This window comes from Hippoglossus stenolepis, chromosome 21 (assembly GCF_022539355.2).
Source record: "Hippoglossus stenolepis isolate QCI-W04-F060 chromosome 21, HSTE1.2, whole genome shotgun sequence".
Lineage (NCBI taxonomy): Eukaryota > Metazoa > Chordata > Actinopteri > Pleuronectiformes > Pleuronectidae > Hippoglossus > Hippoglossus stenolepis.
The window spans coordinates 9,228,165-9,242,494 of record NC_061503.1 but is presented as its reverse complement, the minus strand read 5'-3'; the positions used below and the strand labels follow the sequence as shown (position 1 = coordinate 9,242,494).

Genomic DNA, 14,330 nt, shown 5'->3' with positions numbered 1-14,330 from the left:
AAGTCAAAAGACAATGTGACTTTTACAAGCTTTTCAAGATGGCGGCTGCATCAAATAGAACAAAAATCGACCGAGCTGAAGTTATTTCCATGATTCAGGGCTCGTCCGCTATTGGTAAGTGATGAGGTTTACTATAATATAGGCTAGGCTATAAATATTGCATAGTTATTTAGTCTTTTTATTCAGTCTTTTTAGTCAGCATTTTAGTCAGCAATTTTCAGAATGATAACACATTTGTGACTGTACACCTCAAAGGGTTGAAATGTTTTTCCTTTTTGGTAGGAGATGCACTTGACAATTCTGACACCGATCAGGCCTCATCCACTGAAACTGACAATGAGGAAGTCGTTGAAGAGATGAAGCAGCATATACCAGGCCAAGACTCTGTTTCAGATGGAGCAGACAATACCTTAAACATTCCCGCTGATGTTGTTGAAGATGCCAAGCAGACACATCCACACCACGAAGAGGACATATCTGATGATGATGATGATGATGTCTTAAGCGATCCAGACTATACCCCATCCTTTGATGAGTCCTTTGAAGGTGTGATCAAAGACCATCCAGAGTACTGTTGGATGGTACTATTGTAGTACTATTGAACACAAAATAGTTACAGATAACTTCACCCCGAGAGTGTAACAATTGTGTTACATAATTGACAGACATTGTTATTAGTATGTCAATAGTCATCTATTGTCATAACCTTTTTGAGTAAAATTATTAATAAATATCATATATTCAATATTTGGTTAATTTTTTTGTGTTTTCTGAAAAACCAGAAAAAATGACCTGGGCCATTAGTTTAAGAGGGTGATGATATAAAGTTTAAACCCAAAGACTGTATATAGATTTTTCCTCCAATCTTTCGACAAACAAAATGTCAGAAAATGTTGAACAATATTTGCCAGTATTAGCATGACGTGATGTCTTGGCAGCAAATCATTATGTTGAAGTAGATGTAACCACAGATTTTTGCAATTCATTTACTTCCAGTCGAATTATTTATTACGTTACTAAGTATTTTTTTGCACTGCATTTAAATTCTAAACTTTAATTTGAATATTGGCACTGAATCACAGTCATGACTCCCTGTTACTGTTATAGTATGTATATATAGTATAGTGTATATTATATGTATAGTTATGTAAAGCACGTTGAATTGCATTGTTGTTGAAATGTGCTATACAAATAAACTTGCCTAATGCATTCAGATATCCGACACATAAATGAAATTTTACAAAAGAAGAACTGATCGCGTATATATTTTTGATTTAACTCGCGTATAAATCAAAAATATATACGCGGCCATATAATCAAAGTTTTACTGGGAAATGGACTTTAAGTATTAGTAGGTAGTACGATTTGCTATATGTATTTTTAATCATTTGATTGTTATTAGTGCTGATGATCCATTAATATGTAAACACTATCATCCTGAGTAACTATTTCAAAGTAACTATATTGTACTATGTGCTATATACTATCTTGATATCTTTATTTAGGCTATTCTTTCTTTTTTTAATTTATTTATGCTTTGTTATTACTACATGCTTTACGTAACTTAATATTTAAATGTACAATTGATTGATCGATAGATAGATAGATAGATAGATAGATAGATAGATAGATAGACGTCCCTCTGAATTGTAAATGTAAAGTATGAAACCATCCAAGCATAGTAATACTGTATAGTACTGGAGTTTTGTACATAGTTGTAATGCGCCTCGTGGTGGCGCTGTCGCTCATACACGCAGGTACGGACGCGCGAAGAGCAGTGAACGCATCATCGATCTAAACTCTACTGATCTGATGGATTTTATTTTCCCACACGTGTGATTGTGTGACGCAAACAGACACACACTCCTTAACTTCAGTCTTTTACTGTGTGTGTTCGTGTCTGTGGTCGTGTGTGATTTTAAAAGTGAAAACTTCAAATTGTCAGGCTGCCACAGAGGATGAAGAAAAGTTTAAAAATATGATTCATCCACTTCGATTCACACTCCTCTGACTGTGAAGAAATCTAAGTTCAACCATTTTCTCGTTCCTTTGCAGTGTCGAGGTTCTGCCTGTGACATTTCTCTAGAAACACACTCACACACACACACGCACACACGCACGCTGTCTGCCACGTATGCCTGTTCTGTGATCAAATAAAACACACACTCCCCTGGCACTGCCAACCCGCAAACAAATCAAGATCTATAGCTTGGAAATAACGTGCACGCGCTTATTGATGACTGACAAATACCTTGAGCTGTCAAACCAGTGGCGATTCTTCAGAAAGTATCCGGACGTCCCCACAGCAAAGTCAAGTAGGATCCTCCGCTTGTTGTCTCTTCACCTGACTCCGCCTTTCTCCTCTATTGGTGGACAACGTGGAGACTTGTCCTCAGAGAACTAAGGTCTGTTATGAAATGTGAAAAGCCACTGCCACATTTGTTCAAACACCATGTGTGGACCCACCCCTCAACATGCAGTGTGTGTGTGTGTGTGTGTGTGTGTGGGTGTGAGTGTAGTCCAGGTAATCGTCAAAAATCTTAGGTTGGGTTTAGGTTTAGTTTTAGCTTTAACTTTAGGTCATGGTTAGGGTTAGGTTAAGTTTAGGCTAAGATTTGGTTATGGTAAAGGTTAGGTTTAAATTAAGGTTAGGTTTAGGTTTAGGTGTAGATATGGGTCAAGGTTAGGTTAGGTTAGGGTTAGGCAAGCACTAACTCTAGTTAAGTTTTGTGTGTGTGTGTGTGTGTGTGTGTGTGTAGATATGGAGTATCTAAAATGTGCCTGTTTGTCTGCAGTCATCAGGTGACAGTTATAATACATTTCATTTCCCAACATTTAAGGTTTAATTTTGAATGACAACCTTGCTGCCTGGAATAATATCTTTGAAATTACTTGTAAATTAATAGTCTTCAGTCTAAAATAAAGTTTATAATATATATATAATTATATATAATATAATTCCACCATGTGCAAGTCATTAAGTTTAAATTGTAAACCCAACTTTCCAAAAAGAAAACACAGACATTTCTATCTATGTGCCAGCACAGTTTTTCCAAATGTGTCCCTGTGTTTTAAAAAAAGTGCACGTGTTGGTGTGTAGGTGTACAGGAGGGAGGGTGAGTAAATATTTTATCTCCAAGGTGGGGTGGTATACTGGGCGGGAACAACACAAGGTGACACAACTCTGCTCCGTGAAAGGTTTAAGTTTCTAGGAGGAAAGCGAGACACCTGCAGAGGCACTGAGACACGGGACAGGTTTTGATCTCAGCACAAACACACACACAGCTGTTCACAGCAGGAATAAAGCAGTGGGAGCCTTTTCAAACCTCGGTAAGTTGATTTAACAAATATTTTCCAATCATCCACATCTGTAGTTGACTGAACTGTATATATATCAACTTTGGATATAATCTGGATGGCTGATAATGTGTTTTTGTAAAATTAATAAAAGGGTAATGTGCTGGGGTTGAATTCTCACTATATCTTAGTATACATTAATTCTTTGTAGTGCTGATGTAGACTTTATTTTAAAAGGTATTATATCACTTCACTTAAGAATCGTGTGTACCAGATGGCATTTTATTATGTGGCTATTGAAATATTTTAATTCTTCTGTTTGTTTTTGGAAATATCATTAGTGTGACTTCAAGTATACCAGTTTGACAATGATTTTTATTAACAAATAATATGGAAAGTCGCTTTGTATCAAGTATCTTTCCTGAAACCAATGGACGTTGACTCTCATGTGATACTGGTGGCTCCAGTATTGATGGTCAATGACGAGCCGAGAGACTGAGTGATGAGGCACACTGTACTGTCGTCAGACTGGTTGGGCGGTTCTCTCTCTCTCTCTCTCTCTCACACAAACACACACACACACACACACACACACGCGCGTCATGGTTACTGAAGCAGAGATAGTAACAGGCTAACGAGCACTGAAACAGAGGAAAGGAAAATTTGAATGAGAATGTTGCTTTCACGCGTCCCTGCCTACTACGTGTTAGTTTAGAGAGAAGGTGAAACTTCAGGTCTTAAAAACAAGACGAGTGGCACCCGACCCAGATTGCATACAGATGAAGGTCACTTCAGGCAATGATGCAACACTTCTGACCCCCTTGTGGCCCAGACAAAATGGACGTGAACCGAGAGTAGGCCACTTGTAAAATAGCAAATGTTGCCTAAGTATCCCAAAATAAATGTGGGCCTTTTTTGGCAAACATGTTGTGCTCTAGGCGAGGTGTAATCTGGATGTGAACCTGAAGTGGCCCGAGTGGTGAACCGTTAAATTGGCCCAAATAGCACATAAAAAATTCGGGCCACCCTTGGTTGACATCCGGTATTACTACGGCATACTTGTGGCCCAGATCTGGCAAACAGGAGCATACTGCCTAAGTGCCATCATTCCATGTGGAATGTGGGCAGTGACAGTGTAGCAGTGTGACAGTGTGGGTCAAATATGGGCTAAATATGGGCCAAAACAATTTTGATGTGTGGGGACACACACCTACATCTGTTTGGCTCAAAGGTGCGATGACGTCACCCTATGCGGCTGCACCTGAACTGTCCTCTGACCCCCTTCTCCTCAGCCATCGACTCACTGAAAGCTGACACAGTGGACGAAGGATGACAAACATCTCCCGGTATCTTGTAAACGTGAGTCTCACCTGCTGCACATGCTTACCACATTCCTGTAGAGATCAAGAGATGTTTAAAGGTGCCTTTTTCCTCCCTTCATCATCACCACCTCTCGCTCTCTGCTCGCAGCACCTGCTGACGTTCTCACTCCAGGACGGGGATGTGCAGGGCGTGGAGGAGGCCCGCTCGCGCCTCTCCTTCCTGGCTCAGAACAAAAAGCTGTGGAGTCAACAGATGTTGCTGGACATCGGCGAGCAGGCCGTTCAGCTCCGAGACATACAGAGCAGGGTGAGGACCGATGGCCCCAACAGCCACTGCAGGATGAAGATGAGATGCATGCATGTATAATAACTTTGACTTCCTGCAGGATGAGCTGGAGAACTACCCCTTCAAATCCATCTTCAGATGCGATGCCATCAACACCATGAAAGCCTTCCCCTCCCTCCTCATGCTCATCTGCCAGAGTGAGGATCAGAAGAAGCCGGACATTCTCTTCTTCAACTGTGAGACTGTGCCGGTGAGTAATAACACTGGAGCAGCTTCCCTGCCTTTCCCACCTGACTCACTGTCAGGTTTGAATCGTCAGCGCGGTTCTGGTTTTACGGGTGATGATGACGTTTGGTTTCTCACTCCCGCAGGCAGAAGAAATCTGTGACAATATCACACAGACAGTTTCGGGTTCCTCCAGCAGAAGGAGCAAGAAGCCCGCTGCTGAAACCTCCAGGTACGTCCTACGGGAAAGACTTAAAAAACAGAAATGCATTGATTTGATGTTGGTTCCTCATGAGATTCTGTCTCTGTCTCTAGGGTTAGGGCCAGGGTTTCTGAATCTATGTGTATGTTTGCAATCATATTATCCTAGAGGAGGTTGATGGACACCCAAAGACGAACAAGATGATAATTCAGACCCATCGTCCATTTATTTACCTCCTTCCTTCTTTTTTTTTACCCCCATTATAAAAGCAAACCTGCCTGATGTCACCATTCACCTGTGTGAGAGAGAGGGCGGGAGAGAGACAGAGAGGACAGTGTAAACAGCTGAGAAAGAGAAAGAGAGCGCGAGAGAGAGAGAGACTTGTTCAACTGGTTTTCACATAACTTAAGAAGGTGTGACAGAGATAACAGGTCCATTGTGACAGAAAATACAGAGAGAGAGAGAGAGCAGGTGGAGGGATGACGGAGGCACAGTGCCGGCTCAGAGCCTGAACGGATTACTTGCTTTCAAAAATAAAAGATTCTCCGTAAAGGACGAGTTAAGGACACACTCATGTGGTAAGAAGGGCGGAGAGACGGGTGGGGATTTTTAATGTGTACGATTGTGAGTCAGTCCTCCGAGGCACTTGCAGGGACCTTGCGATTGTACAAGAGTGAGCAAACATAAGGAAGGTTTTGACCTGCAGTGATCCACAGCCTTGTCTTTTGCTTTTTAAACCCGGCTCGTGTGTTTAAAGGTGGATTCAGATTGAAGCAGAGTGTTTGTGAAATGGAAGGCCTCGCTGTGAGTAAGCACTTTCACACTGTTTACTGTACCTCAGTGGAATAAGGGCTGCGGCATTGAATTTCAGAGACAGCACATTGTCTATTGATGGAGGTCTCCGTTGTGTGGCCTGGATCAAAGTTGCCCTTGTGTTGCAACCGCTCTGCGAGGCTGCATCGGTTTGAGGCTCTCAGAATGAGGATGAGCCTGTCTGACAGTCAGGAGTCTACGAGTCAGTGTGTCACACTCACTTGAAGGGTGTTTCCAGTGATTGTCGCTGCCATCGTTCTGCAAGACGGACGCAAAGTTGTGAGAGTGCAGCGGGGATGAAACTCTCCACTTGTTTCCTCAGGGCTCCTCAGAGCGGAGGAGAGGTGATCGACCCCTATGGAATCCCACATCCCCCCGTCGCACAGGCTCCAAATGCCCCACCGGCAAACCCTCCGCCTTACCCTGGACCCAGAGGTAAGAAAAAAAAGATTGACTTTCACACAAATGCCTTCGTATGACAGTAAAATCCTTTGTTGTAGAAGTATTTGGCAAGATGTTAGACGGTAAGAAGGAAAGGAGAGAAGCTGGACATTGACGGTAAAAGGCTCAGGAGCACAGAGATTGCTTTGTGTGTGTGTATTTGTAAAAGGGGGAGGGTGGCTATCAGGGGTAAGAGGGGACAGGAATTTCAAACAGCATGCAGAGTCGGGAATGAAAATGGATCACCTGACTCCGCTCCTCTCTTCCCAAGCAGCAAACGCTGTGAACGGCGGGCCTGATGTCTCTTTCCTGCGAGCCGTGCGAGAAGTGGTACGCCTCCTCATCACCTCTGTGTCTTTTCATTCATTCATGCATTTCATACCCGAATGTCGTAACCAACTGGTTCTTGCTCTCTCCAGGGGATCCTCAATCACTGCTTCGACGACATTGAGAACTTCATGGCTAAGCTGCAGCAGACGGCCGAGGCCGCCACGGTGCTGAGCCAGAAGAAGAAGAAAAAGAAGAAGAGCAAAAAGCAAACTGCTGAAGGTAGGAAGGAGACAGGGGTGGAGTTTTGCAGCTGTTATTTACAAAAATATTTTTGATTGAACTCATTCAAATTTTTCGCTATAATAACCATTGGCGGATCCAGGATCTTTCAATCCGGGGGGCCATAAAGGGGCCTCAATTTACACAGAGGGGCAAATTAAATGTCCAACATCTGTGCACTATCTCTGACTCAGTAAGGTGCATATTGAAATCATTCCTGTTTGCTCTATAACTTTGAGCAAAAGCAAACGTCATTGAATATAGTTCAATATACATTTTTCAAGCACATTGAGTTCCTCCAAAGAGCTCATAAAATAGATAAATTGTCATATTTATTGTTAGTATTGCTAGTTTTTCTATTTTAAGGATTGCTGACAGGAAGGGGGCACATCAGGGTCCAATCAGATTTCAGCAGGGGCCAGTGCCCCCCTGGTCCCACCCCTGGATCCACCCCTGGTAATAACCCCTTTTGTATTCTTTGTGTCTCCACTCTTGGTCAACAGATGATCAACTCTCTCTAAAGGCACGCCCCCCACCAGAGGAGGAATTCATCGACGTATTCCAGAAATTCAAATATTGCTTCAGCCTCCTGGTGCGTATTCAGTCAGGTCATTATTTATTTTCCTCTTTGCACAACACTGTGATAAATTCCTCCTATGTATTTCTTTACAGGCCCGTCTGAAATCAACCATCTCCAACCCTTCATCAGAGGAGCTCGTTCACCATGTATTCAAACCTCTGGACATGGTGAGTCAGTGCGGTTTGACATCCACGTCTCCACCAGGTCTCTGAGGACGACACCTGTTGTTGCTGTTGCTATAAACACTTTCATAGCAGCATAGATATTCGACGGGTTATGACATGATAAACGTCTTCAAATAAATCCAGCACACGTGTTACTCATCACACACCGGAGAGAGGATAAATGTGAAGTGGAAAATAAATTGTCATGATGATTAGGTTATATAAAAGACGTTGTTGGACAAAGGCATGTGTCATGTCAAAATAATGGAAAAGTCGTTTAGTTGAGTAATGTTGTCATTAACTCAATGTTCCAGTCAGTGTTTACTCAGGGTCGTTCCCTGTGTGATAACCTGATTGAAACTTGATTTGTTTGATCTTGTTGCCCGAGACATTATTGTATGCAGATATGCTTTCCTGGTGCATACGCCTATTTGGACGTGCCGATGTAGGAAAAACACATCCTGATAACAATAGCAATGGCTTTTATTATTTATACATTTACCCATTGCATGTCAACATATCTGCTGTGAGAAAAATCTATATACTTTAGCCTTTACTTTTACTTACATTTACTTTATTTTCCTGTCGGGGAAGTTTTCAACAGTGAAGTGGCCCCAATTCGCAGAAACGGAGGGAATTTTAATCCAGGAACATTTCAATATTGAACTAATGTCAAAAGAGGCTTGGTATTTCAGGTGTGTCTCCATAGATATTTGATAAAACATTTAAGGTTGGTGCCTCAGTGTTTCTACAGGAATGAATCAGTTCAAACAGTCAAAGGGTGGAATGGGTGTGTTTGACTTGTGTAAACTGGTGTGCCTGAATGGAAAACACAAAGCCCCACAGGTCTGGAACTGTGTCTCTTCTTTTCATGTGTGTGTGTGTGTGTATGTGTGTGTCTGTGCTTTGATTGTCAGTTTTCTAACACAAAGTTTCCTTTTGACTCTCTTGCTTCGGTTGGACTTTGAGTATCCGGCCTGTTTTCGCAGACTGTGGGCATTAACACGTGTTTTGTTGTTCTCTGGGTGCGGACAGATGGTGAAAACGACAGGAGGACCAGCTCTGGGAGCCTCAGTGTCCAGCCCCTCCATGACCAACTCTGCTGTGTCGCTGCTGGACGACACCCTGAGCCAGGAGGAGAGGCAGCTGTGGACGTCGCTTGGTCCCAACTGGACACATTCTCGGTCAATACCAAACAAACACCTCCAGCTTACAGTGGCCTTTTTTATAAAGCAACATAAAATAATGTTTTTATTTATATGATTATTCATTATACCACCATCCTGGAAAAGAAAGCAAACATTGCTTAACATGCTTGTACCTTGTTTTCATTGATACATGAAAGTTTTGTCTTACAATATGTGAGGTTGAACAAAGAGACTTCCATGGCCCATGCATCCTTTATGGACAAAACATTACATATATACATACACATAAATACATATACGCATATAAACACATTCCTACATATGCACACATGCATGGAGAAGAAAACAAATCTGATCTAATTGGAACAGTAGACTGATAATTGAAAATAAAACAAAATACAATGATGGTATGTAAAATATTTAAAGGCGCTTGTTTTTGAATAGAGCAAATTGAGTAGAGAAAATGTACCAGGGTGAGGATATTTTTCTATCGGCTCAAAATAACCATTTTAACCATTAGTATTAGCTTGGTTAAAAAAACTGAGTGAATATAATGATAGTTTTGGTGCATTGAGGACTAATCCAGTGTCTGTTTTTGCTCTCTCAGCTCTCAGCTCAGAGGACCTGTCGCTCCGTACACGCCTGTTTTCTTGGACGGCTGGAAACCAGAAGCCTTGAGGGCAGACGGGCAGGTTTGGGAAGATCCGGTCGAGTCACAGCACAAACATGAAGCCCTCCCAGTAAAACAAGAGGTATGGAATACCTGTGTTTAGGAAATGGGTTTGACGCGCCATTGTCTGTCAAAAGAGAAGAGCACTCAAAATATTAGTGTGTGAAAATACAACACATGTAAATATCCAGTGCAATAAGTAGTAGAGCTGCAACACAGGAGTGAAAAACTGTTGAAAAGAAAGTTCTCTGAGGTGTTAAAAAGAGGTTGGAGCTTTGTCACACCCATAAATTTAGTTTGTTTCTTAAATTTGTTAAATAGAAAGTGTCCTGATGCAGTTTTCATGGAGGCTGCACAAAAATACCGATGCACAAAGTCACAGACTCTAATGAGACACAAATTCAAGACTGTTTAATATTTGTCATTAGACATTTGGCCCGGAGGTGTGTTTGGAATTTTCTTTTTAGATGGTTTTGAAATAAGTAAGTCACCAAATACAAACCTGTTGAACCCAGTTGAGAAAAACCCTCCAATCATGTAGCTTTCCCTTCATTTCTCCAGGGCTCCACATTCTGCTCTTTTTTCTTAATGGAGTAATGCATATTTTCTTATTGGCACATGCAGGGGCGGATCCCGAGGTGGGGCCAGCAGCTACAATCTGATTGGCCCCTGAAGTGCCTCTGTCCTGTCAGTAGTCTTTAAGAAGAAATAGTAATAATAACAATAAAAATTACAATTTGTTAAGAATTGTTATTTTCTATGCTTTTTTGAGGAACACAATGCACTTAAACAGGGAGCTATAGAGCTAATGGTAATAACTTAGACGTGCTGAATCAGGAAGTGTGCACATATGTTGGACATACAATTATTGGTCCTTAGAAAAAGTATTATATGATTTTGCTGATGTGTAGGAATGCTCGTTACTGGTCTCTGTCAGTGAATTTGACCTGTTGTAATTAAAGTAGTTCAAACATTAGATAAAATGAAAATAATCTAAGTCATCTTTAATCTCTTCTTGCAAAGTCTCAACACATTACCGAGAAGACTGTCTTTTATTTTATCAACCACCCCTGCCCCTCTGCATGTTGACCTTTGACCTCTTATTCTACATGCTGTGTGTTTTCATGCTGTATACCCACACATGTCCATCTTGTCTTGGCCCACAGCAGCATCAGCCGGTCCCTCCTCCTGGTACCCGTGTCATTGACGAGACGTAGGTCCTCTTTTGAAAAGGCTAATCAGTCAGTTGCTCTCATTCACCCACCGTGTGCATAACACCAGCGTGTGTCTCCTCTCCCTCTCAGAGACTCCAGCCCATTCACACCGGATCCTGATAGACTCTACAGCTGCAGTTACGACTTCATAGCCAGGAACAGCAGCGAGCTGTCGGTGCAGCAGGGGGAGAAGCTGGAGGTAATATAGCCAAGAAGATCATGTACAGTCACATGTTCAGGAATCCAGCATTAAGCTTCTTCATTATAGTTTATTTTACAGTTTGCAAAGTTATTTTATTGTGTTGTAGAGTTGTTAAAAACACTGACATCCTGTGAATAGTGCTGACAGAGGAATTTTCTGGATAGATAGATAGATAGATAGATAGATAGATAACCCTGACTGACAGCATCTCCTCTGTCTGACAGGTGGTTGAATCCTCAAAGCGCTGGTGGAAGTGTCGTAACAGCTACAACCAGATCGGATTTGTCCCCTTCAACATCCTGGAGCCCATGGCCCACATAAACAGCCCCATCACCAACCAGCCCCCCAGTGTAAGACACACACCCACACATGCATATAAACACACACACACACACGGCTCTCACCTGTACATAGCAGAGGGAATTCAAGTGTTTGCTTTTCTCTCCGCCCTAAATTCCTACAGGCTCCTGCTCCACCTCCCCTCACCAACATTTTCTCTGCGGTCCCACCCAGCCCTCCTGCCCAGCCCCAGGCCCCGACCCACTCCCCACAGCGCCCCCGCAGCATACCAGGATACAACCAACACATGCAGACTGCAGAGGACTCAGATAAAGGTACCAAAACAGTTGAGCGGGACACATAAATGCTGTGATAAAGAGGTTGGAATATAGGGAGCTCCACTGTCTCTGTGTATGTGTGACTGAGAGGCACGGACACAAACTGTGAAAATGTGAAATCTGGCTCCACCTTGTAGCCACAACATGGAATGAGGAAGCCAGAGTACCGAGTTTAAGATAAGATAAAGATAAAGTCCCCCACAGGGACCGTAGGAATAATAAATAGTTCAATAAAAAAAGTGATGTTATTGAACAATATTAAAAGCAGTGGTTGAATGTAACAAAGTACATTTTCTTATTTATTGCTTTACTTAAAATAAATTGTTCAGGTATCTGTCCTTAATTAGATATATTTTCATGTACTTTTCACTTTTACTCCACAACATGTATAAATATCTGTACCTTCTGCTCCACTACATTTTTAGAATGCATTGCATTACACCTAAAATATATTCGGAAGAGGCCATTCATTGTCGAGGCTCAGCCATAAATTATAGATATGTATTAAGATCATCTGCAGTGTTCATTATTCATATGGCAGTCTGTTTATTCTGGTATTAAACAGAATATACTGAATGATGTAGTAAACAGCTGCAATAGGGAATAGGCTACACTCTGCAAGCATTTTTACTTTGAATACTTAGTAGTAGTAAATCTTGTAGTCAGGCTTGAATAATACTTAATGATTATTTATCTCTGGAATGTTTGATTTGTACGTTTTTATTTAGATTTTGTTGTTCACACATTATCATTTGAGCACGAGAAGCTGAAATGTCCCCTTGAATCTTTGCAGCCATGCTGGTGAATGACGAGCTGCTCCACAGGCTGACCAACGGAAAGACCCACCTGCACAAACCTCTGGTCATCCCTCGCTCCTCAGAGACCGCCGTCCCTCTGGACTACCACTCCCCCTCAGAGGAAGTGGCCGAGTGGCTCCGGGGGAAAGGCTTCAGTGAACCGTGAGTGATGGCTACAGAGCAGATTAACCACTCACTGTTTATACGCTGGAGTGCTGCCAGCACACTTAGGTCGAGAGAAACGGCCTCCTTCATTTGACATGAATTAAAGTGTACAGGCTCATTTCTTGTGTAACGTTTATATGGATGAAAACTGTGTACTGGAGAATTTATTGTCCTCTTGTGTCCCTCAGGACGGTGTCGTGTCTGGGAGTGCTGACAGGGGCCCAGCTCTTCTCCCTCAACAAGGAGGAGCTACGAGCTGTGATTCCAGAAGAGGGCGCAAGGGTCTACAGTCAGCTCACTGTGCAGAAAGCACTGCTGGAGGTATGGTCCGGGAAAACAGTGGATTTTACTAGATAAGAGAAGATATTGTTAAATGCTGAACTGTGCACTGAAGACCTAAGTTTCAGTCCCCAAACCCCTGAAGTTACTTCTATAGCACATCCTTTAAGATCACTAACAATCAGCAACATGTGTGCAATCTTCTATCCTGAAAATGATCCCATTATAAGAATATATGCAATATTTTAACTAGAATCAGTTATTTCATGAACAAATTTCACTGAATTCATAAGATTTGAAATGCAGCATTTCTTCATCATCAAATACGTAATTTAACTAAGATGGCACATTAACAGTCCCCTTATGAAACCACATTTAAATTCACTAGATCCATATTTTAAGTGGGTTTTGTACAAATTTGCACACTCCCATAGATACCTAGACATGCCTGAATCTTTTCCCCATCAAGATCCATGAATTACTTGAAAACTGTCCAACAATTTTAACGCACACTTCTTTTTTTAACATTATACTGTGCAATAGTTTATCAAAATGCTAAATGTTACTATGAATATATATATATATGATCCTATTAGTTGTCTGTTTATTACACATTTTGGAGATGCACAGCAAATGTCCTTGTACAATATACAATGTCAGTAAAGACATTCTATTCCATTATTTACACTTCACTAATAAATAAGTTAGATTATAATTATGCGAGGATGAAACATTTAAATTTTAATCTAACTTAAGCGACTTTGTCCTCACTATGAATTATATACCTGAATCATAAGTTGCTAAAAACTAAGGTCATGCATTAATACTTTTAAACTCAGGGGACTTATCTGGTGCTAAATGTCTGCAACAATCAGTTTTCACCTAGTTTCTTTGCAGCACATTTGACTTCAGTTGATCTCTCGAGCTTCATTTGTCCTTATTTGTTTGTTTCCTCTGCAGGACGCCAGAAGGGCCACAGAGCTGGAGACGGTCATGGAGAAACAGAAGATGAAGGTGGATCTGAAGCAGGAGAGCAGCACACTGTGAGCAGCAGGCGTCTCCCACCATGAAGAGATTCACACGAAGGATTGTTCGCCTGGTGCTGCAGCTGTCACTCAATTTTTAAATTATATTCACCAGAGAGCAAACGTGTCACAGCCAATCTATAATCAAAGATTGTCTGGAGATCGTCATGCTCACTCATATGCAACTACATCATCAAGTGTTTTTAATCCAAGCAGGCGCTGTGCAAACTACAGATTCTAACATTAAAATACACCATTTTTAAATTATGATGCTCGTCTCAAATGTGAATTTATTTTTCCTGCCTAAGACCAACTCCAATGATACACATCTTTG

At 41.6% G+C, this 14,330-nt stretch overlaps 1 protein-coding gene across 1 annotated transcript; it reads left to right on the top strand.

Moving 5' to 3' along the window:
* The first annotated feature begins 3,211 nt into the window (after positions 1-3,211).
* Positions 3,212-14,264, top strand: LOC118100273 (epidermal growth factor receptor kinase substrate 8-like protein 1). The gene is made up of 19 exons (XM_035145185.2): positions 3,212-3,330; positions 4,590-4,656; positions 4,768-4,926; positions 5,006-5,155; positions 5,277-5,362; positions 6,468-6,580; positions 6,861-6,916; positions 7,006-7,135; positions 7,639-7,727; positions 7,808-7,882; positions 8,915-9,063; positions 9,635-9,779; positions 10,864-10,910; positions 11,002-11,110; positions 11,338-11,463; positions 11,577-11,727; positions 12,524-12,689; positions 12,881-13,013; positions 13,932-14,264. The coding sequence occupies exons 2-19, from the start codon at positions 4,627-4,629 to the stop codon at positions 14,016-14,018; spliced, it is 2,001 nt and encodes a 666-aa protein (XP_035001076.1). The 5' UTR covers positions 3,212-3,330; positions 4,590-4,626; the 3' UTR covers positions 14,019-14,264.
* Positions 14,265-14,330: the final 66 nt, after the last annotated feature.

Excerpts from the sequence above, each read along its gene's own strand:
- LOC118100273 (XM_035145185.2), top strand. The coding sequence starts at position 4,627 with ATGACAAACATCTCCCGGTATCTTGTAAAC. Across the intron at positions 5,156-5,276 it reads TCAACTGTGAGACTGTGCCG|GCAGAAGAAATCTGTGACAA; the intron begins GTGAGTAATAAC and ends TCACTCCCGCAG. Across the intron at positions 9,064-9,634 it reads CCCAACTGGACACATTCTCG|CTCTCAGCTCAGAGGACCTG; the intron begins GTCAATACCAAA and ends TTGCTCTCTCAG.